Source organism: Epargyreus clarus, unplaced genomic scaffold, assembly GCF_041222505.1.
Source record: "Epargyreus clarus isolate Ecla_fem2 unplaced genomic scaffold, WU_Ecla_fem_2.2 ptg000032l, whole genome shotgun sequence".
Classification (NCBI taxonomy): domain Eukaryota; kingdom Metazoa; phylum Arthropoda; class Insecta; order Lepidoptera; family Hesperiidae; genus Epargyreus; species Epargyreus clarus.
The window spans coordinates 4,814,778-4,839,155 of NW_027332237.1; the positions used below are offsets into that span (position 1 = coordinate 4,814,778).

General features: G+C 35.3%; 1 protein-coding gene across 1 annotated transcript; it reads left to right on the plus strand.

Annotated features, from left to right (window-relative positions):
• Positions 1-15,295: 15,295 nt before the first annotated feature.
• Positions 15,296-24,268, plus strand: Gint3 (GDI interacting protein 3). Its single transcript, XM_073090222.1, has 9 exons — positions 15,296-15,436; positions 16,166-16,504; positions 17,022-17,149; positions 17,863-18,004; positions 18,823-18,917; positions 19,823-19,976; positions 20,596-20,753; positions 21,354-21,483; positions 21,874-24,268. Exons 2-9 carry the CDS (start codon positions 16,253-16,255, stop codon positions 22,147-22,149), a joined length of 1,335 nt encoding a protein of 444 aa, XP_072946323.1. The 5' UTR covers positions 15,296-15,436; positions 16,166-16,252; the 3' UTR covers positions 22,150-24,268.
• The last annotated feature ends 110 nt before the right edge of the window (positions 24,269-24,378 follow it).

Consider the following 24,378-nt stretch of genomic DNA (forward strand, 5'->3'; position numbering starts at 1 on the left):
ATGTGACCTTCAATTTCCGAGATGGCTAGATCCTGTTCATTACTTATAGCTGAGAGAGTGTCAGAGCCGGCGGTCAAGGTGCCTTCGCTAGATATCGAGAGAGTATCATTGTCGCTATCAGAATGGTTTGTGTGCTCAATTTGCTCCTCATCGACCGCCGTCTCGGCCTCTTCGCTATCTACCATGCTTGTAGCTATTTCTATTAGACCCTCAAATCCTTTTGGTACTAAGCGCAAATTTTCGTGTGAATATTTGTATATACGATTGCCGCCCCTGATAGATTTCAACTCGTACCGATCGTTATTGAGAACTTTGGTAATTACAAAGGGACCGCGATATTTGGCGGACAACTTAGTTTGGTTTCTTTCGCTACACTTTATGAAAACATATTCGCCTTGCTTAAGAGGCCTTACTTGTGCTTTACCGCGGTTGAAACGTTTGATTTCGCGTGTTGCAGATTTTTTAATATTTTCAGACGCCTCATTTCGAATTGCATGTAAATCGGCGCGGTTAACTGAGTTTGCGTTGGAAGATATCTTAGCGAGACCTAATGACTGGGCGCGAATGCCAAACATTAATTCGGTTGGAGTGTATCCCGTAACTCTAGACCTAGTGCTATTTAATGCTAACTGAACGTTGTCAAGTTCTTCACGCCAAATTTTATTCGAATCATTTTCTATGACAGTAAGAAGAGTTTTTAAGGTACGCATGACGCGTTCGACTTGTCCGTTGGCCCTAGAGGAGCCAGTTGCTATCAAGTGTAACTCTATGTTGTGCTGATTACAAAATTCTTTGAAATTGGAACTAATATAGCATCTACCCTGGTCAGCTATTACTCTTCTAGGCGCGCCGAACAACGACACGGCTTTTTTGAGAGCTTTTACAGCGCACGCGGCATCGATAGACTGAGTATGTTCGAGCAATACATATTTCGTGAACCCATCTATGATAACTGACACATATTCTTTTCTGTCGCTTTTACCGCTAAGTTTCCCAGTCAAATCGATGTGGATTGTGTGCCACGGTACTGATAGCTTCGGGATAGGATGTAATCTTAATTGCTGGGCTCCAGAAGGACCTTTGGACGCCTTACATACTATGCAAGAGTCAATAAATTTTCGAACATTTTTAGCCATTTGTGGGAACCAATATTGTTCATAAATTTTGTCGAGAGTTTTATCGCATCCTAAATGTTTAATTTCGTTATGAACGTGATTGATTAGAGTCCAAATTAGAGATCTCGGTACGATAGGTAACCAGGAACTAATTTTATTGCGTTCTACTTTTCTGTACAGAATACCATCACGCACGTCATATGTGCGAGAAACCCCCTCAGGCAACTCTCTATTAGAATGTTTACTTATTAAGTCCTGGATTTCAGGATCGCGCTTTTGCTCTACTTGAAGCCAACTGTCGTGAAGCTCAACAAAATTAACTATTTTACGAGAAATTACGGGTGATCTATTACGTGCCAGGGGCTCTGTTGATGATGTGGTTGAGGGAGATAGGGGATTTCTCGATAGATAATCGGCATGTTCCATGCAACGACCTTCTTTATAAACGATATTAAAATCGTAAGCTTGTAAGTAGGCCCACCAGCGATGGACACGCGGGGAAAGATCAACTTTAGCTTTTGAAGCTTTTACTGAATTACAGTCCGTGAACACTGTGAAGTGCTGGCCATACAGATAATGGCGGAAATTTTCGACAGCACGCACCACTGCTAATGTCTCCAGTTCATATGAATGATATCTGGATTCAATATCGGTAGTGCGTCGGCTAAAGTACGCAACAACACGGGGTATATTGTTATCCCTCTGGATCAAAATAGCTCCATAACCATCTGAGCTAGCATCTGTGTGGAGTTCTATAGGTATTTCAGGATTAAAAATCGTTAAAACCGGTGCTGAAGTTAGAATTTTTACTATTTTCTGATGAACTTCGCGATGTATAGCAGTCCAATTTATGCGCCCCTTTAATTTGGTAAGTGGATAAAGTGGACCGGCAAGCGTGGCGAAATTAGGGATAAATCTGCGGAAATATGATGCTAACCCTAAAAATTGCCTTACCTGTGTGGCCGTGGTTGGCGGTGGTGCCTCAGTAAGTGCTTGGATTTTTCGGGGGTTAGGTCTCACTTCGCCTGCTTGGATAACGTAACCAAGATAATCGATTTTTTTCTTCATAAATTGGCACTTACGAATATTAAAGGAAAAACCAGCCTCAGACAAGGCATCAAGAACAGCATTAAGGTAATTTAGACCATCAGTAACTTCTGATGAAAAGCAAAGCACGTCATCCATGTATGCGAGTGCGATTGTATCTCGATGAGCTTTAAGTGCTTTGTTTATACAGCGTTGGTACACGGAAGCCGCATTTCGTAACCCGAACGGCATAGCTAGATATTCATATTGCCCGTCCGGTGTTACAAAAGCAGTCCGCTCTACGGAGTCGGGTTCCACGATAATTTGATGGTAACCTGATGCCATGTCTAAGGAACTGAAATAGTGAGCTCCACTTAATCGATCCACCTGCTCATCGATTCTAGGGAGAGGATAATGCTCTGGGCGTGTGTTTGCATTAAGCTCCCTATAATCTACACACATCCTATCAGACCCGTCCTTTTTCTTGACTAAGAGGATGGGACTTGCAAAAGGGGAGGAGCTTTCACGAATGACGCCCGCGTCCAGGAGGGACTGTACTTTGCTTTTAACAACATCTTTTTCAGCCGGAGATAATCTATACGGCCGACGCCGCACGATTTTATTAGGGTCGATAAGGTCAATTTTTAGACTACCTGTAGAAACACGACGTGCAGGAATACCGTCTATAAAAAAATCGCTATATCCTCTTAGTATTTTTATTAGTGCTTGTCTGTCTGTTCCTACGAGGTCAGTATCAATATTGTTAAAATCAAATTCGCTTACATCCTGGCACATGCTAACTTCTTTACGTGAAAAGAAAAGAAGGCTGTCACTATTAATTTCTACTTGTATACCTTGTTCGAGAACGTCTCTTCCTACAATAATTGCATCGGTAATAGCATTGTCAGGCACAACATGCAATAATATGGTTAAGGGAATTTCCTGAATTGTAACAGAACAAAGAATTTGCCTATCACACTTAAGGCTATCCCCGCCAATACCTGTTAAATGAACGGTGTCGTTGCGTTCAGTACCAGAAAGACAATCAATGAAACTATTCTTTACTAAGGAACAGGCTGAACCACTGTCAAAAAGAAACAAAATGACCTTACCACTTGATGTCAACAAGGTACCTCTCATTATACTCCGTTCGCAGACCTGGACATCCTTACGCGTTGTTGGTAAGACCTCGGACCTTTTATCAGGGCAATTAGTGCTGAGATGGCCCGGCTTCCCACATGCGTAGCAGGTTACAATCTTCTCCTTGTCTCTATCCATTGCCTTAGACTTCACACTATCACGTCGCTTACGACAATCTTCCATTTTGTGGCCACGATTTCCACAAAAATGACAGGTTCCGGGAAATCGACTATCAGTCATGCGTTGTCGTTTAACATCTGTTTCATTGGCATAATGATCATCATTGCGTCTTTTGAGTGAAATGCCATTTAGAACCCTACAAAGTTGAGCCTTTGTCGAAATAGGATGCGAATTAAGCTCCCTGCGTATTAAGGAATCTTTCTGCGCTAACACCGAAATTGCAAATCCTGTGATGACATCTTCCTCCATTTTTAGTTTAGGTATACATTCAATAAGGTTCCATAGACGCATGGCAGCTTCACATGCAGTTTCTTTATGACCTATATTAAATCTCATAATTTCGTCAAAATAATCTTGCATTAACATACACCTTCCGAATTTAGCGAGCAAGACTTCTTTAATGCACGGCCACGTAATCTCGGTGTAGGTCAGTTTAGTCAAGCATTTGGCGGCCCGTCCTTTCAGGGAGTTTGTTAGGGCAAGTAACAGGTCGGGCCCCGTTATCTTCCGACTGTTTACAATAAGTTCTGTTAAATGACACCAACCAACTATGTCCGCATCGGCTTCGTCTGGATCGAACTTGATAAAATTCACTGAAGAATTATTTGATGATACACTTTGCGTTGCCGCCAGTAAGCGCGATAAAAGTTCCTCCATGTTAGTTAATACGCTTAGTCTCTCACTGTTTGCACTCGTTTGGCCAGCGGTCTCGTCGCTGGTCTCCTCAGAATTAGGCCCTCGACATCCCACTTCTGATAAAGGTGTAACACTAATATCAGAAGTAGAAGCCATGGTAATGCGTGGGTAGGCGGGCGAGGAAACCAGGACACACAAATGAACACAACGATTTACAAATCACTACACACAGTACTTTTTATTCAGTCACTTATTACCTACTTAAATTTAACAAAATGGACAAGTTATTTAATTTCACGTTCCACCAGAACACGTGAGGCGCGTGCGCTCCCGCCAAAAGTGACATTTCCCTTTCTTACTTTTTTTAAATACCGAAACGTTATGGCCGCCTCCTCAGCGCTCGGTGTTACGTCACTTGTCAAACGATAATGCAAAAATCACAATAGTCCGCACTACTGCCATCTATCGATCATTGAGAAAATCTCAATGCGCCGTCAAATATATTTTATATTTATATAATATTTTGTAATACTTATATTAAATTATTACGACCCATTTCTATTTTTGAAGTAATATAAATAATGCGAATAATTACAGATATATGTTTGTTTCTCTTATCATTTGAGCAGATGCGTTCATTTACCCTTTTTTTTCTATTCGATATATATCATAATTATCGTTCGTAAGGAGTAAACTCCAATCGTGCTCCATTTATCAGGTTCGAAAAGCACCCCACACTTTTTCCACAATTATACTATTTACTGTTCCTTAATTGATTCTTAGATTGAAAATTATTTTCTACTTTTTAGTTGATTTTATCATAAAAGCGTGTTTTTTAGTTTTTTGAACTATAATTATTTTTTGTTACGTTTCGTTCTGTGTTATTCAGTAAAATAAATGTTCCAACTTTAATTTCAAAGTTTCAGTATAGACAAGTAATTAATTAAAAAAATCAAAAACCCGACTGCACCAAAAAGGTTGAAGTAGAATTTCCTAAAGCAATGAAATAGGCATTTCATTATATTTATCCAGAAAGCCAAATACAAAGTTTCATAGTAGGTGTCTGCTTCGAAACAAAGGAGTTTCAAACAATATTATCCTATTTTATCCTCGTAGTGTTCATTTACGCTATATAAAGAACCTATGTGTAAAATTCCAGCACACTAAGTTCAGCGGTTTCCCTTTGCGTTGATCTCTGGCACAGCAACTCACTCATTTAGTCAGACAGTCATCTCGATGTGTATATAGGAGTATATATGTACTAGCTGACCCGGCAAACGTTGTGTTGCCATATAATAAAAAAATGTTAAGGGTGAACAACCCTTATCACTTAGGGGTAAAAAAAATAGAAAGTGGCCGATTCTCAGACCTACTGAATATGTATATAAAATTTGGTGAAAATCGGTGAAGCCGTTTCGGAGAAGTACGGTAACTAATATGAGAATTTTATATATAAGATATATTATATATTGTATGTTTAATCTCCTCGTAATTTCCTTTCTTTTGACACCCTACTCGATAGGTTGTGGTTAACTTTTTTTAAAACGTGTTACTATTTAGCGAAAAAGTCCACCAGTTACGGTCTATAAAATATTTAAATTCAGTAAATCAAAGTTTCGGTCATCGTTTTACCTCGTTAGAGGTAGTATTTCATTATTTTTATCCATCAAGCCTGATACAAAATTTCATAGTGTTTGTTTCAAAATTGACGATTGTTCAAATGAACTTTTAACCCTTATTTTACCCTCTACGAGGTTGATTTTTCGGAGGGAGATAAATAAGTGCGTCCTTGTTCCTATCCAGAAAGCCAAATATAAAATTTTATAGTAGTTGCTTCAAAATTAAAGGAGTTCAAAAAAACTGTTTTCCCCTATTTTACCCTCTTAAGGGTAGAATTTCCAAAAGGCCTTTCTTAGTACGTATTCACGCTATATAGAGAACCTATGTGCAAAATTTCAGAACTGTATGGTCCTTGGTTTAGACTGTACGTTGATTTCTGAAAAATGAAAATGTCATTTAGTTAGTTTGTCAGTCAGTCACCTTGCTGTTTTATATATATACAAATATGTTTTTATAATCTCCGTTTAATTTCCTTTCATTTGGTACCCTACTCGATAGGTTCGGTTAACTTATTTTTTTAAATGTGTTACTATTTCGCGCCAAAAATCCGCCATTTTGATTTTTTTTTACTAATATCTATCTAAGGACACTCGGGTCATTGAGACAAATATAATGACACCTTAACTGTTGAAATTCATCCAGCCGTTTGTTAGATCGGATCAAATAAAGAAAGACAAACATACAAGATACGCGCGAAAAACATAACCCTTCCTTGGCAGTCGGGTAAAAATATTCCATATTTACATATTTTGCTTACGTTCACTAAAGTTAAATAACAAAAACTGCTTCCTCTTTGTTTACTCAGCTAAATATAGTTTTCATGAGTATATTGTTTTAGTATGCGGCATACCTAAACTATGAATCCGGTTGGATTTTTCCTTATGATTCAAATTTTGGAGTATACCTACTTCTCCCTAGTAACAGGTTGCATACCACCAAATTTTTTGTTTACCTTTTTACTTCTTGTTGTATTTGTTGTTCTAGCGGCCACCCTTATACATAGTCTGTAAAAAAAATATCTATCTATCGACTCAGTCGGTCTAGAAGACCGTGACAAGCGGAGAGACGGACAGACAGCGGAGGCTTAGTAATAGGGTTCCGTGTTTTACCCTTTGGGTACGGAACCCTAAAAAAAATACCCACTAACACCTAAGAACCAGAAAAAAACATACTACTTGCGTCTAAATGAAGATTTATTTAGCAGAAGTTTCTGACGTAATCCAACACAGTTTCCAACGAACCGACATTCAGAACCTAACGAGGTAAGGCTAGGAATAAAAGCAATAAACGCTTACGTTTGTTTAACAATAACGCTAGTTTGTAAACTGTTTTTGAAAATATAGTTTCGGACCGGATTTGTAGTAAGGGTGAGATGGTTTGTTCATTCATTCTTATTTATGACTAGCGCATATCCTAATGTTTTTGCTTTTCTTAGGTAAAAGTAGTTGAAGTTAAAATAGTAAATTGCTTAATAAATATATTTTTTTTTTCGCAGAAAATATGGAGAAAAGAAGGCAAATATAAGAAAGTCCGCGTAAAACTGCTAGTCCGTTCTGAATATAGAAATGAATCGCGTCGCCATAGCAAATTGTACAAGCAGTTTGGCGCGGACTAAACCTACTTACCCTGTAATTTACATGAAAAATTACAATAAAATATTTCCAAAAAATAATTATTATATCTAAATAACATAGTCCAATATAAATTTGCAAACTTTAAACTACCTACCTAACCTACCCTTTTTCTCTACCCCTATAATAATGACATTATTAGACAGAAATCGATATTCCACATCTGTGTATTAGTAATTTGGAAAACTGAAAATAAATTTCATTAGTCTAGTCTAGACGAGCGATATTGTATAAAATCTTTATGAAATGGATGGTCAATTAAAGGAAGATATTTGTTTTGTATTTTTACCAGACAAACAACGGAATTATGCTGGCAGCCGATAAAAGCTATTTAGAAAAGACGACAGAATTTTGAAATGTTATTTAAGGTGCAATGCTTTTAAATTTTAAGTGGGTTTTATTTTTTCCGTATTAATTACGTAAGTACTTAAATACGTAAATAATTTTAAATAGTAAATAATTTTACAATATAGAAGTAGCATGCGAGCATGCAGTCCACTTGATCGCAAGTTACTAATGCTGCCCGTGAACATATGGAATCAACCCTGGATGAGATAAGATTCCTATCTGAGATTGTCCACAGATGCGTAGCACTAAGTCGGAATGCCTAGGAAAATACTGTTGCTTTATACACCGTTCAAACTAGAACACAGCAGACCTTACCACTGTTATTAGGCAGAGATAGGTGTGGCGGTGGTGCCGCCTGAATCGAACGACAGGGGGATCCACCACCTTCTAAGCGGTTATTAATCGGAATTACATCAAATATAATTTTAAACAGAGCAGGTTGGAGCAGCTTGTGAACACAAGAGTTTGAAAATACAAAGCATATGGATTACAAAGACAGGGTGCAAATTATCTTCCAGTGTTAAGAATTTTGGAGTAGAGCCGATTCGGGTGGTGAGATGACAAATTTAAACGCTTTCTACACTCACAGCCCCACACTAGGATTCCCGGTGTCGTGGCTGCCACGTACACACACAGAGACAAATACACAAACACCCAGACCCAGAAGCAAAAACCCAAATTCATCATTAAGATATCTGTCTGGCCGGGGATCGAACTCGGGACCCTCTGCGCGTCAGAATATACGAAATATTTTCAAAATTACCAATTTCAATACCCACTTCCCCTTAATAAAGTCTGGCAAGGAGCAATTAGTGTGACGAGTCTTGGAACGAAATGGAAAAATGTAACGAACTCACAATCCTCGTATTGAGTACAAAAGGGAAATACAAATTACCTTTCATAAAGTTGGCAATGGATTTTAAGTACGTTGATGTTAAACAGACAGAAAGTAAACTAATTATACGTATATTGTTACTCGTATACGTCAACGGTATCGGAAAAGTAACTAATACAAACGTAGGTATAAGTTACCTATTTACGTACAAAGGGAATTTATAATACTGTTTTTATTGGAAACAGTTAATAAGTATTAAATCCAAAAAGATACCGATATTAAGTTATTTGTAAGCGAAACAGAGTAAGAGGTACTATATTTCAAAAAATATTTCTCGTTTTGGAATTTGGTTACTTTGTATACCTACTATAGTATGTACACTTAGTATTATTTTTGCACTAATACACTACAGTCATTGGTATTAATTATGGTAATAATTTATTATATATATTCGATATTTTTTAAATCTTACGACATTTATTACAGTAAAATTGTTTATATGGGCAATTTTTTTTTGAAACGAATTTCCTTATTTTTATAATATTGGAGTAGCAGACGAGCATGCATTCAACCTGATGGTAAGTGGCTTATGCCGCCCATGGACATCAGTAATCAACCCCAGATAGAATTAGATATTCCTACCTGAGGTCGTCCACAGATGCGCCGCTACCCCTGAGGACTAAGCTGGAACGCCTCGAAAAAGTATGTCACCCTTACCACAACCTTCAAACCAGAACACAGCAGCGCCTAACACTGCTGTTATTAGGCAGAAATAGGTGTGGCAGTGGCGCCGCCGGAGTCGAACCACAAAGGGTTCTACCACCTTCAAATTCTATTTCCTTCAGCTATTCCATGTGTTTTGAAAATCTGAATCTGGTAATCGACTTTAGTACCTATTGACTGTACCTGCTTTAAATAATATTATTAAATCATTACAATTTACAAGTTCTGTATAATATTGTACAAGTAATTATAATAAAACTAATTACTATAGCTAAGTAGTTAATTCGTTTTATTGTATACTTTTAACATAATAAGATCGACTATCGAAGGTCAATCACACATAGGTTGCTACCCGTGATAAATAAATTAGAACATTTCTCATTAAACCACCTCACATCACCTTACACATCTCTATTAATCCAGCTTAGTAATTTCAAACACAGCAGTGTTGCATCATTACTAAATCAGAAATGGGTGGTGCTGCCACTATTACCACATTTTATTGAATTATTTTAGATCGTTTCGATGAAAATGAGGTTTCAGGAAAATGTTTCATAATTATAATATTTAGATTCTAAAGTCAATATAATTTAGTGATCTTTTGGCTGTTCGACCATTGTCTACTAAGCCAATACCACTTGGGCGTCAAATGTGTTTTTTGAGCAACCGAAGAGCGACACGTTTTTTAGTTATTAATCAAAAAACTGCTAATGTTCGATCATCAACGCGTTTATAATCTAGGTTTAATATAGGTATATAATTATACATATGCTGCTTAATTTTAAGCAGTCGCCACTACTTGATCGTTAAAGCTACTAACTGATCAAGCGTCAATGTAGGTACTGCCGGTTAGTCATATAACGTCGGCACCCAAAATAAAATCAAATCATAATAACATTCTCGAATAAAACTGTACAAACGACCTACTTCTAAACCACTTCAGTGTAGGTACTTACAAAATTATTCAAGCATGTTATTTAAATTACTTGAAAAATAGTAAATACTTTTGAAGTGGTTGGTATCAACTTTCTTTAGTTGGACTCTATTCTAATGACACTTGATGTCTCATGTCATCCTTAGTAGACGGCTAGTTTTTTAAAGACTAAAGCCACGGACAAAGTTTTTTCATAATTGTTTGAAACCTTTAATTTTTAATTTAATAAAGAAACTTATCGTCGAAATTATTTTTGTCACAGATACTTTAAATTTTGGTTCTATTAAACTACCAACTAAACCCAACTCTGTTAAACTAGAAGTGCATTATGTATAATAAGTGATATAATAATTATATTGAAGATACATAATGGATAAATAATTTAACATTATCAATATATAAAAATAATTTATCTTGGCTGCTTGACACATTTTAAAATAAAAATAAAATATTTAAAGACCAATAAAGTCTAATTGTAGTGGATATAACTATTCTCCTTGGATCTCGTAAAAATCCGGAAAATGTAGAGGACTCGGAACATTACGAACCACACAAAATAAATAGAAAGATACTTTGTAAGGCTCGAACTACATGGATACAATTACATATATTTTACAAATAAAATATTTATCACTTTCTTTATTTTTTATTCTGATTGTTCTGGCCAATTTATTTTAACTGGGTAAATAATATAATTTATGCAATATGAAACAGTCCAACTAAGGGATCGATAGTTTCTTTTTTTAAACTAGTCAATACTTAATATTCATTCCACAAATGTGTCAATAATTTACTAGTACCTAATTATAATTAAAAAAAAACCCGAGTGTATAAAATTATAGAGCAGAAGTCGCACATGCAGAACTAGCCTAAGGTAGCCTTCAACCCACTTCAAAACTTCTATTGAAATAGTTGCTTTGTTTTGCAAAACTATTTGTTTCTCTAAACAGGGAATGAATGAAATAGAGAAAAATACTTATACATATTTGTGTCCCCTTGGTAGGTATATGTAAGTTGTCCCTGGAGTTCCGGGACTAGAATAGGGCTACGGTATACCCTGCCTGTCGTAAGAGGCGAGTAAAAGGGGCCTTCCGGGACGCCGGGTGGACGCTCGAACCGTCCAGCAAGCGACCCCGGGAAGGACGGCGGCATGTGTGGTCGCATGCGGATCTCAAAATTAGCAATTTTTCAGCAAAGAAAAAAACCGTCTCATGGTCATTTTTAATTCTCGTCCTCGTCAACTCAACTCAATATGAAACTACACTAACTTACATGTAATTGTCACAAGTATTTGACCAAGTTATTATACGCTTGGTTTTCTTTTTAGTATTAAAATGTAATTTTCACAGTGGTCTTCTTTGAAGAGTGCATTGAGGGAGAAATACCTTAGTAGGCATTACAATTTAGTCCTCAGGAGAGCAACGCAAAGGGCAACCTTATGTAGGACTTTAGGGCTACCTAGATTTGATTAAAAAAAGAGAATAATTATTATTAAAAAAAGACAAACCCGCTGAGTTTCTTACCGGATCTTCTCAGTAGAGGTCGCGTTCCGATCCGGTAGTAGTTTAAGAAAAAAATTGTACCTGACAATTTGTAAGTGCCGTCGTTGGCCTATACAAAAATAAATATATTTCATTTCATTTCATTTCATTAGAGATGTGCATAGGCGAAAGTGGCAACTTTAACATCAGATGGAATTAATGTTTAATGTTTTCTAAGTTTCTAGATTCTGCTTTTCTTCTTCTTTACTTAAACAATGACATTTTTAAATGTATAGGTACTAAATTACTAATACTTTTAATTAAACCACACCAAAAGGAAAATAAGATTATTTCCTATAATAAACTGAACGTTCAGGAAAATTGTTACAAACTCGACATTTTCATTTAGAGTGTACAAGGAAAAAATGAAGAACATTTTTAATAAACGCATTTTCTCTGGAAAACTGGTTATTTTTGAGTGAGCGTTATTTCATAAGGATACTTACAAACTGTTGTTTTATTACTTTTATAAATATTTTGTAGGCGTCGTAATAAAGATACAAAAAATGTGATTAAAATGAACTTTAGAATCGAAAATTTGAATGACCTTTGAATAGAGATACCTATAATGAAAATATGCACAGTTAATTAAAATTTAACGTCTCTCTACTTGCGTCTTTTTTTCTGTTAATCTGTTTTTTATTTATTTTTTTATTTCCGTAATGAAGGTTGATGATTTCAGGGTGAAAATAGTGATCTCAAATTATTGTATTATTGTTATCTATACTAATATTATAAAGAGGAAAACTTTGTTTGTGTGTTTGATTGTAATGAATAGGCTCAAAAACTACTGGACCGATTTTAAAAATTCTTTCACCATTCGAAAGCTACATTATCCATGAGTAATATAGGCTATATTTTATATGAAATATATTTGATAAATAGATTTTGATGCGGTACAAAGTTTGCCGGGTCAGCTCGTCGAAAATAAAGGAATGCTTTGTTTATTTTTGATGTTTTATTGATTATTTTACTAATACAAAATATGAAGTAAGTCTTATTTATTACATCGCATTTCATAATTCTACAGTTATTCCTTAATCAAAATATACAAACATTTTGTTTTATAAATTTTTTCTCCTTAAAATAACAATATCACAAAGTGGAAAACAATTGAAGAGAAAGAAAAATAAAGGAAACTTAAGTGAATGCCTTTAAGCGAGCAGATAAACGTCACGTCGGATTAGTTCCACGGTATGCTGCGTGTGTTCCTTTGCGTTTCTTTTAAAGGTATTTTAAGAATGAAAGTACTTAAGTACCTAGAAAATAAAGGAACTCCATTATTAAACTGAGCATACACTGCTTTTGAATAGGATAGAGTGGTCTTTCATTGTGAAAGTGATTTAATACTCGTATCACGATTATAAATTTTATAATATTTTATTTAATAAATATAGGCACTACATATTGATGATGATGATAATAATAATCATAATTTGATTTTCTTTTACTTTCTATCTATGTTTCTACATCTCTATATACCCCTAAAAGCAGTGATAGCCTAGTGGTTAAGAAACTTGGCCTCTCGATCGAGGGATCCGAGGTTCCAATCCCAGGCACGCACCTCCGATTTTTTGAAGTTATGTGCGTATTAGAAATTAATTATCACTTGCTAAACGGTGAAGGAAAACATCGTGAGGAAACCTGCATACCTGAGAGATTTATAAAAAAAAATCTCAAAGGTATGTGAAGTATACCAATACGCACTTGGCCAGCGCGGTAGACTATGGCCTAATCCTTCTCATTATGGGAGGAGACCCGTGCCCAGCAGTGGGACAGTAATGGGTTGTTGATGATATACCCCTATTACAACCCTATTAGCGGAAACATTTCAACACATTACGTAATAATTAAGAAAAATATACGTTTGTAAGTATGAATTTAAATGTTATCCAGCTAACCTTTGTGAAGGGGACACGGTTAATGAATCTTAGCACGCCATACTGTATTTATTTAACCACATACCCACAAGAACTTTGTATTCCTGGAAATATTTCCCATTAAATACATTGGCACAGTAGTGCTGTACTTTACAATCTACGTTTACTACCATTTCTAGGAATCTAGACGTTTGTAATCTCAAATGATTAGTAGACTTTTCTTTGTCGTTAACTTCTGACTGTCCCACTGCTGGGCACGGGTCTATTTTCATAATCAGTGGCTTTTAAGTCCGTGGTCCATTATCCTGAGGAAATGCAGATTTGTAGACAAAATAAATTTCCTTCGCCGTTATAAATAAAAAGTGATAAAAAAATATAATGCGCTATGTGTAAACTTCGAAACATCTAAGGTCCCTGGGATCTATACAGAAATCCAAATATCCAGAACTCAGAATAGAAATCTATAATCTTTTAAATACTGTCTCGTCAGGGATCGAACCCAAAACCTTAGATCGTGGTGTGGTGACAGCTCTGCCACGCGGGTAGTATAAAGCAGCCTTTATAAATTTTAGCAAAATTCGTAGAAATATATTTTGACCAATGACAAATGCATGTTCTTATTTATTTACAGTGGTCTTAATAATACCTAATTTAACAGCACTTGGTACCCTCGAGAGTTGCTACGAATGAAATTGCAGTGTTCTTTAATTACGTCAACCAATAGGTATTTATCCTTGACTTTTTATAATTCCCGAGACACCAAGGTCATTTCTATGAGCGAATTCAAGATTAATCTAGAGACTTCAATGGAACCATACCCGTGCAATGTAATTAAACTATTGAGGATTAAGTGCTCTATTAATTTAGATTGATATAACGGTTCTAGTGATCATTTTTAATCCTACACTCTAATTAGGTATATTATTACGTAGATATATTTAATCATGAAGCCACATTCAGTTTTAGAGTTCCCCCAGCAACAGGCCTTACAAATATGGATGTAACCAAGTACCCAATATATCTATTAATAATTTAAACTATTATTTATAATATTGTAAACCTTATCGATATGATTTATTAAAAATGCTATTGAGAATACAATACCATTAGTTTTTAATTTGATTTTTACTTTCTTAATAATCATTTACAAGTATCAGGCTGTTCTATATAGTGGAAAATAAATGGCTACATACCCGTGTTAGCAATTAAACTTCCAACCATCGAGATATTTATTTGTAATGACAAATTATTTATATCATTACTTTAACTAGATAGTTGCATGATTTACTAATATATATATTTTTTTAATTAGAATGCTATAACTAATGGACGTGTATAGTGGATAACCTTAGTGCGTTACAAAATTTGCAAATCTTTAAACGCGACTGTCAATGTCAACTTCAATTGTCACTTGACGGAATGTCACTGAAAATTAATTCAACCCAGAATTCAGCATGACGATTTTATTTTCCTCGTTACATTGATTTCCGTTGTAAATTGTACATGTAATGTCGTTGTTCGACACGGCGGTATTCAATTCTACCCTTTACGAGGCGCTGTATCTTCAAATCGGGGATACTTTAGGCTTCGCTAGGGACTTTTTCAGCTCGTGCGTGTCATCTCTGCCGACTTCGAGTTTGCCGGAGTCTGTGTTCAATTTCAGCGAGTTTACGTTTTACGAGGATTTGGCGGAGGTTTTCTACTTCAATGAGTTCCAGTGTCTATTGTTAAAGACTTTTTCTTTAATCTTAGTGTTTACGTTGCTATTGATTATACTATCTTGGCGTGTGTACGGGAAACGTATCTCCGAGCGGTTTATGAGGCCTGGTGAGTGCTTTATGTACTTTATTTGCGTGTAACGTCGTAGGAACGCAATTTCAATTTAATAAGTTTGATTATTTTGTCATGTTCAATAGCTGTAAATTTATAAAATCGAAGTTATGGTGGTATCTATAGTCTTTAGAAACATGGGGCTGATTGAATAGATTCATTGCATAATAGTAAACAATTTCACATCATTCTTTTAGTATTATCTTACATGCAAATGAAAAATATTCCTTAAAACATTTTGAGTATTCAGGAAAATATAACATTGTGCAATACTCTGGGGATTTTGTTGTTATATTCGTATCAAACATTGCATTGTTTACACTGTGTGTTTACCCCCTGCTATTAAATTTATGTGGTTCTTCTGTGGTTAGATGACTCAAGTAAATAAGTCATCAATGAATCATATATCTTATGTATCTTCTCATAATAACAAAGATTACATTTAGGAGATATATTTTCTTATGACATTTAAATTGTGATGTGGTTAAATCTTTTATCTGTTTAAAAGTATTTTAATGTGTGAAGGTTAATGTTAAAAAAGTAAAAAACAAACCTCAGAATTATTGATTATGATTTTAAGCTTGCAGGTTGCAGTGAGGTTGGGGTTGCAATGAACTCAATTTATATGAGAACTTAAAAATAGCCTCTAAAAACTACAAAATTTACAATATTTTTTGTCAACACCTTTGTGTATGTATTTATCTTATCTGCCCAATATCATTACAGCTACCTCAGCAACAATAGAACAGCTGAAACAAAGCGTATCAAAGCTGAAACTACCTAAAGAACATACTCCGAGAATATAAATTTGAAATGGCCGATAAAATCAAAAAGTTTTTCCAAAAGAAGAAAGTCGATGCAAAGTTTAAATTAGCCGGACCTGGTCATAAGCTGAGTGAATCGACCATAAGTAGTCACGGTTCGAATTCTTCTAAGAAAGATGCTCCCGTTGTGAAAAGGTCTGGTTTGTCGGAGGAAAGTAAGGTGGCTGCGGAGGCAGCGCTTGCAAGATTGCAGCAGAAGAGAGAGAATCCAGCGTTTAACACTTCTTTGGCTGCTATTCAGGTAAATATTAGAATATTTTTATAATATAGGAGTAGCAAACGAACATGCAGTCCACCTGATGGTAAGTGGCTAGACATCAGTAAATAACCCCAAATTGAATTAGATTCCTACCTGATGTCGGACATAGATTCGCCACTACACCTGAGGACTAAACTGGAACGCTTGAATGTTATATGGATTGATATATCCCTGTTGTAAACAATGAATCTATCCAATGTTTTACTTACCACCAATTGAAATTTGACAATATCTGTATATTACAAACTGTCAAACTTCAATAGTTGGTAGGCAAAAATCTGATAGATTGAGTATTAATTGAAGGGTGGGCAAATTAGGGCCTGTAGGCTAAAACCGGCCTGTGAACAATAACAATTCCCATCTTTAATTAAAAAATCATTAATAGAAAATATAAATCCTTTAATAAATAATGCTTGGTCACACAGAGTCCATTATTTTTATAAAAAAAAACTATGAATAATTGTATTGCATAATCATATGTGCGTGATATTTATTTCAGGCGCAAGTTAAGAAGGAATTGGAGAATGAAAAAGCAAGTAACTCTAAAGCAGTGTCTGAAGAAAAAGAAAAAGTTGAAAGTGTATCCGATTTGCCTAAGAACTTTGCTGCGGCCGGAGTATTCTTCAAGTACTAATTTATACTATTTTTGTACTTTAACTTAACTTTTTACATATGCTAGTAAATTGGTATTAATTTCAGTCTTAATCCAATGATTTAAAGTTGGATCGCTAATGGCTAAAAATTTTAATTTTTTTATAATATTATGTTTACCATCACTTGTTTTAACAATGCGTACTAAACATTGTGGCACAAGGGGTTTCGGCACGGTACCCCAATGCTTCAATTCGTTTTTAAAATTAATTCTTTGTAAAGTTAGAAGTTGCATTAAGAAGTGCTACAATAGTAAAAAATGTGACCTTCATGTTGTATCGGAGTTGGTTCCACTACAGAGGCATAAGATTGCAATGTATAGAATTAAGTATAAAAAAGGAATAAACGCAGTACGATATAGTAATGTATATGATTTTAGACTAAAATTATCGGGGATTTTGACATTTTACTATGTAATGGGTACTCACGATATGCGGACACTGATTTAGTGTTGTATGTCGTGATATGGAACCTAGAAAAAAAAACGAACTAGGCGTAGAGTAGATAGATTAATCTACCACTAGTACTTGTCAACGGTTTCTCCCCGCCACCGCAGTTTCGCCGTGACCACGATCCATGCAACTGGGTAGAAATATCGGCAATAAAGAAATTAAAAACCCACATATAGTCAGTACCCATTACATAGTAAAATATAGTAATGTACATAAAAAAATTTAATTTAATTTCAGATGTCCATTAATAAGCAATGATGTCTTGCCACGAGATGAATGGAAGAGGAACATCAAAACATTCCTGTACGAACAACTGGAGGAGGAGAGAGGGCTGACAGCATGTCTCATCATACAGTCGTGTAATAGTAATAGGGAAAAGGTATTATTTTCTATACTCTATTTAGTTGTTACTGAAATAATTGTACCTGTCGTTAGTAGTACATTGAAATGCTTTTTGGTGTAAGTAATTGGATTATTACAAGATTAATTTAGTAAATGGTTTCGTTCAAACTGTGGTGTTTTGGTTAGGATGTTAATTGTATTATAATGGGGCCGAGGTACAATATTAAGTTGGATTATCTACTTGGGTATGGGTTTTATGTATTTTTAGGGTTCCGTACCCAAAGGGTAAAAGGGTCTGTCTCAGGGCGCCATCTCCGGAACCGTAATAGATAGACACACGATTTTTTTTACAGAGGATGCATAATGGTGGCCGCTATAGCAACAAATACTAAAAATAAAATAAAGTTTAACATTAAAGGGGGTCTCCATACAACAAAACGGTATTTTTCGGCATTTTTCGATCTAACTGTTGAACCGTACTAGGAAGACGGTTGAAATTTTTACAATCCGCTTACTACTATAATAAATACAAATAAGAACCATAAAGCATATTTTAATATAGTTATTTTAATTTTATTATACGTTGTTTACGAATGGTGGTACGGAAGCCTCCATGTGCGAGTTCGAGTACTTGCCGAATTTTATTTTTTTATGTGTGTGCATAAAACTGACTACAGGGAATACTGTTAAGAGTTAAGATATATTTATCTCTGTTATGCTTATATATGTATCATTCGTTTAGATTTCGAAATAGATATTCAAAGTTAAGCAATCACATGGCTCTGTCGCGAAATGGATGGGTGTCCGTGGCTGAATTTTGCATTCTGATTGTATTCTGTATTTATTGTTTTACAGGTTGACACTTGCGTAGAAACATTGTGCAAGTATTTAGAGAACATCGTCACTTATCCAGAGGAGGAGAAATATAGGAAAATCAGAATGAGTAACAGGTAAAATGTTCTTAAAAATCTATAAGTAGTTTTATTTACACAGAAAATTATTAAGAAAGTAGCTGACCCGGCAAACGTTGTTTCGCCATATAAATAAAAAATGTTAAGGGTGAACAACCCTTATCACTTAGGGGTAATAAAAATAGATAGTAGCCGATTCTCAGACGTACTGAATATGCATATAAAATTTGGTGAAAATCTAACTAACATTTTGACACGAGAATTTTATATATAAGATAAGTAAGTACGATAAATAAAATGAACAAAATACTAATTTTGAAAACGTATATAGGGCTAAAATTTGTTATTTCTCTTATGGAAAGGATTGAACTAGAGTACTATCAACTTGATGTCAAGTGGCCGCACACGAACAGATCACAATTAACTCCTAAATTCCGTATTGATAAGTCTCCCAAATGTCAATCACCAAGAAAATATAGAAAGTAGTCAATGTAGCCCTTGAACATTATGCACTCCAGAGAGCTCTATACTATTTTACAAAGTTTTTTTATAATATAGGAGTAGCAGACGAGCATGCAGTCCACCTGACGATAAGTGGCTACTGCCGCCCATGGACATCTATAATCAACCCCAGATAGGATTAGATATTCCTACCTGAGGTAGGGCACACATGCGCCGCTACCCCTGAGGACTAAGCTGGAACGCCTCGGAAAAGTCTGTCATCCTTACCACACCCTTCAAAACGGAACACAACAGCGCCTAACATTGCTGTTATTGGGTAGAAATAGGTGTGGCGGTAGTGGCGCCGGAGTCGAAGCACAAAGGGTTCTACCGCCTACGAGTAATTAGTGACATAGGCTACATTACTTCCCTTTTTAAGTAATTAATATAAGACTGCTTATACGGTTTCTATTATAATTATGTCAGTGTCATATTAATTCCAGAGCATTCCGCGACCGTGTACAACCGCTAGAGGGCGCGATGGAGTTGCTCTTAGCGGCTGGGTTTGAGCAGAAAAAGATAACGAATGCAGATGGCGTTGACGAGGACTTCTTGGTGTTTAATGAGAATAATGTGCCTTCAGTTGAAAGTTTGACGGTATGTCCTACTACTGCTACTGATAATCAACTTATTTAATTTTAACAACTTTTGCCAAACGTTTCAAATTTCAAACATGAAATACTTCAAAGCACTGTTTCAAAATTTATAATTTAGATAGGTAGACATTGTTTAATTTTGAACTTTTTTTGACAAAATTTTAATACGTTATTTATTATTAATGGACTTAAGATATTAGATTTATGGAAAGTATATGTAAGGAGAACCGTCTCTGTCAATCCAAAAGTGTCCATCGAAAGTCGTTAATTTAGGTTGCCATTGCTATGAGTAAAACAAAATGCTCCAACAATATTAACGAAAATTATATATACGAAATTATTTTGGACTACGTAAATAGTTGAGGTTCTATATAGTGCAGTTTTATTAACTACTGTAGTCATCGAAGTTATTACATATTTCAACTCGGCACACTTTACTCCGTCTACGTTTGCAAAGTTCATTTCATGCTCTTTTCTTACACTATAGGCATTTTAGACTACATGCTCAATTGCTCATACTTCTGTATTACAAAAAATCAACTAAAATTGCAAATAACATCTCCTAATCATTCCAGCCACAGTAATAATCTTCATAATAATATTACATTTATTATTTGTAGACGCTCATCGACGCTCTTCGTTCAGCGGAACCGATACAGTTGGAGCTAGATAGGAATCTGCAAGTGTTGTTACCGTCGCAAGCGGCCACGATGGTCCAGTTACCGCCATCGTTCTATGCTTTATCGCCGGAGGAGTTGAAACGAGAGCAACAGTTGAGGTGGTTTTATAGAAAAATATTATTAGTATTAGAAATATTACTAGAATTAAATTATTCGAATAATTTTAGTTAGTGGAATATAAGAACTGTTTCACGATAGAAATAGATGTGTTGGTGGTATAGTCCGCGCCAAACTTCTACCTCCGCTCAGAAGTTGTTGCAAGCAGGAATAGCCAGAGAGCCAATGCGGTCGAACAACACCACACGCATATACTCCGTAGCAACAGTAAGGGCACACTAACGCAGTTATGTACCCACGGGCGAGAGAGGACAGCGAAGGGTTCCGAGGGTCCCGTTAATATCTAAAATTGCGACGCGACTTGATTCAGAGAGGAATAGAAGTTTGGTGCGGTCTCTATCTCCAAGGCCCAACAGCATTAGTTGGTACGCTTCAAAAGTGATTTGATTTCGAATACTGCATTTAAAAGCATTTTAATAATAATGTGGTTATTTTGTTATAATATATACTTTATAAATATGCCTTTATATGTTTTGCTTTACCTAACTAGTGAAATATCTAAAAATGTACGTTTCAAAACCATTAACAGATAGAGGTAGTAACAATGAACGAATTCAGTAGTCATATTGTTTTGTTTATAGACAAGAAGCTATTGAAAGAAGTCAAATGCTTCGCACGAAAGCAATGCGGGAAAAGGACGAGATGAGAGAGATGCGCAAGTACAAGTTCGCGATCATCCGGATACGGTTTCCTGATGGGATTTTATTGCAGGTATCTATCGATTCAAAAACTCCACAGCCATAGGCATAGAAATAAATATTCGTTGCCATCTTCTTCATGTTTACTTCATAACCCTAAAGTGGATTTAGGTTTAAAATTAAACGTTGGATGTAAGAATATCAGAAATAGAGCCGTTTCTTAGACATGAAAATTAAGTACCGTAGATAAATAATTTGGCAAAAAATAAATATAAATAATAACACGTAAAAAGAAAGAAACAGGTTACGATAATTTTTAAAAACATTTTTTTAAAGACAATAAATATGACTCATAATTAAATCACATTCAAGATTTAATTTAACATAACACGTAAATAAAGAAGAGAAGACGTTAAAACTATATTTTAATCATAATTATAAATTGTATGCTCTTAAATTTCAGGGTACTTTCTCAGTCTACGAACGCTACAGTGAGATCCACGAGTTCGTTCAAGAAAACCTCGAACACAGCGGTCTGCCTTTCATCCTAAACACCCCAACCGGCCACAAAATGATACTAGACGAGGACGCGAATAAGACACTTATTGACCTTAGATTAGTACCGGCAACAGTGCTCACATTCGCTTGGGATCCCTCAGTGGTGGACGAAATCAATAGTAGTCCGAACAAAGATGTGTACTTGAAGCCAGAAGTAATGGTGTTGGTGCAAGAGATTTAGCTGTTAAAAGTCGCGAGCAATAATATTATGCTAATATATGGATTTATAACACAGGTGCATGCTTACAGCTGACATAAGTAGCCAATGGGTCACTTATTTAGAAGATAATTAAGAAATTCTAATACATTAATGTATGAAAGAAATTGTAGTTAGCTAACTCAATGTAGTTCGGTTATGCAGCTATTATTATTTTTACCTAAGTAGTGTAAGCGCTGCTGTGTTCTAGTTTGAAGGGTAAGGCTGACACGAGGCGTCTTAACGTCCTCAAAGGTAACAACGCATCTTACGCCGACTTTTAACAGGATTTTAATACTATTAGGGGTTGGTTACAGATGTTCATAGGTGGCAATGACTTACCATCAGGTAGGTACCATCTTCACTTGCTATAAAAATAATTAAAATATCCTCACGATAATTATCATTATTCGGAAAAAACAGAACGATAATTCATTTTGACGAATTCATAACTATATTCATCTCGTATGAAGCAGTGATAATAACTAATTGTTAATTAAATATCCGTTATCTAATAATACAGGAACAAATCTAAAAATTGTTACTAAATATACATGCCGGTTTCCGGCGCCGATATTAAGCCAGCTGTTAGCTAAGCTGGTTTATAAACAAAATAGATTTAGAACGCCGTAAGCACTATCATCATCATCATCATCAACAACCCATTACTGTCCCACTGCTAGGCACGGGTCTCCTCTCATAATGAGAAGGATTAGGCCATAGTCCACCGCTGGCCAAGTGCGTATTGGTAGACTTCACATACCTTTGAGATTTTTTTTATAAATCTCTCAGGTATGCAGGTTTCCTCACGATGTTTTCCTTCACCGTTCAGCAAGTGATAATTCATTTCTAATACGCACATAACTTTGAAAAATCAGAGGTGCATGCCTGGGATTTGAACCTCGGACCCCTCGATTGAGAGGCCGAGTTTCTTAACCACAAGGCTATCACTGCTTAAGCACTAAATAGTACATAATTATATAAAGATAATAGAACCATTTACAAATTGCAAATAATGTTTCAATATAGATATTTTTATACATGCCACTATAATGTTTGCGATGTGACATCCATTATGTCATAATGCATTTAATTATTCTTTTCTCTTTCGAATACATGCGACGCATATGCCAATTACTTTCTTCCTTAGAATATATGCAGAATAAAATGAAAATATAGTGTTATTCATACATACATAATTGCAATGGTTTGAAAGTTGTATTTCTGCCTTATAACAGCGTTGCTGTGTTCTGCTTTGATGGGTATAATAAAGCAGACTCATATAAGGTATTTCAATTTAGTCCTCAGAGGCAGCAACTATTTGGTTTACAGTGCAGATGCCCATGGTAAAAATTGATATGTGCAAAAAGGCAGGTTAAGACCTAAACTTAGGCATTCTAACTTATGTCAAAAATAGCAGCGTTGTCGCCTTCAGATGGATATTTTCGTTTAAAAACTTGAATATATGCAGTATGCAATATCGGATTCACCTACATATAAGGTGCATACGAGCTAATACAAAGCGGAAAGTTCAATAAAATAAAGCAATAATTATTATAAATACTTTAAAAAATATTCTCACTATTTAGCACTAATATTTATAGTTCCTTCCTCAATCCACATGTTTCACCTTTTTTAAAGGCCTCATTGTTGTTTTCATATTAAATTAAACTTATTCCCTCCATTTCTTTTTTATCTTAAAGTTATGTAGCACGCTTATCAACGCTCCCTTAATATACAGAGTGAATTTTTCAAATAGGCCTTCAGGGCCAAATCCGAAACAATAAGTTTACCTTTAGTTTGTCATTTATCATTACTTCCCAGAATTTGATCCTTATAAGCGACACTATCAGATAGTGGAATAATATAGTGTGTATATTTTTATCAAAATCGGCCTCTGTAACTAACTCCTTTCAGCATTTTTCGCTAATCCTTATAGTTTCGGTTTCGGCCCTGAAGGCCCGTTTGAAAAATTCACCCTGTGGGTATTCAGGATGAAGTATTCCTAAAAGTTGTTTTAATTAATAAAAATATATGATATATTAAATACATTTTGTAGGTATGTATATATAATTTGGTTTTTCAAAAACGGATCGATAATTTCAATTACTTCAATTTTTTCAATACTTATATTAAAAATCTTGCCATTGAAAAAAATAATTTTCATGCGTTTAGTTTCATTTCATTATTTACAGCCATTAAAATTATAACCAT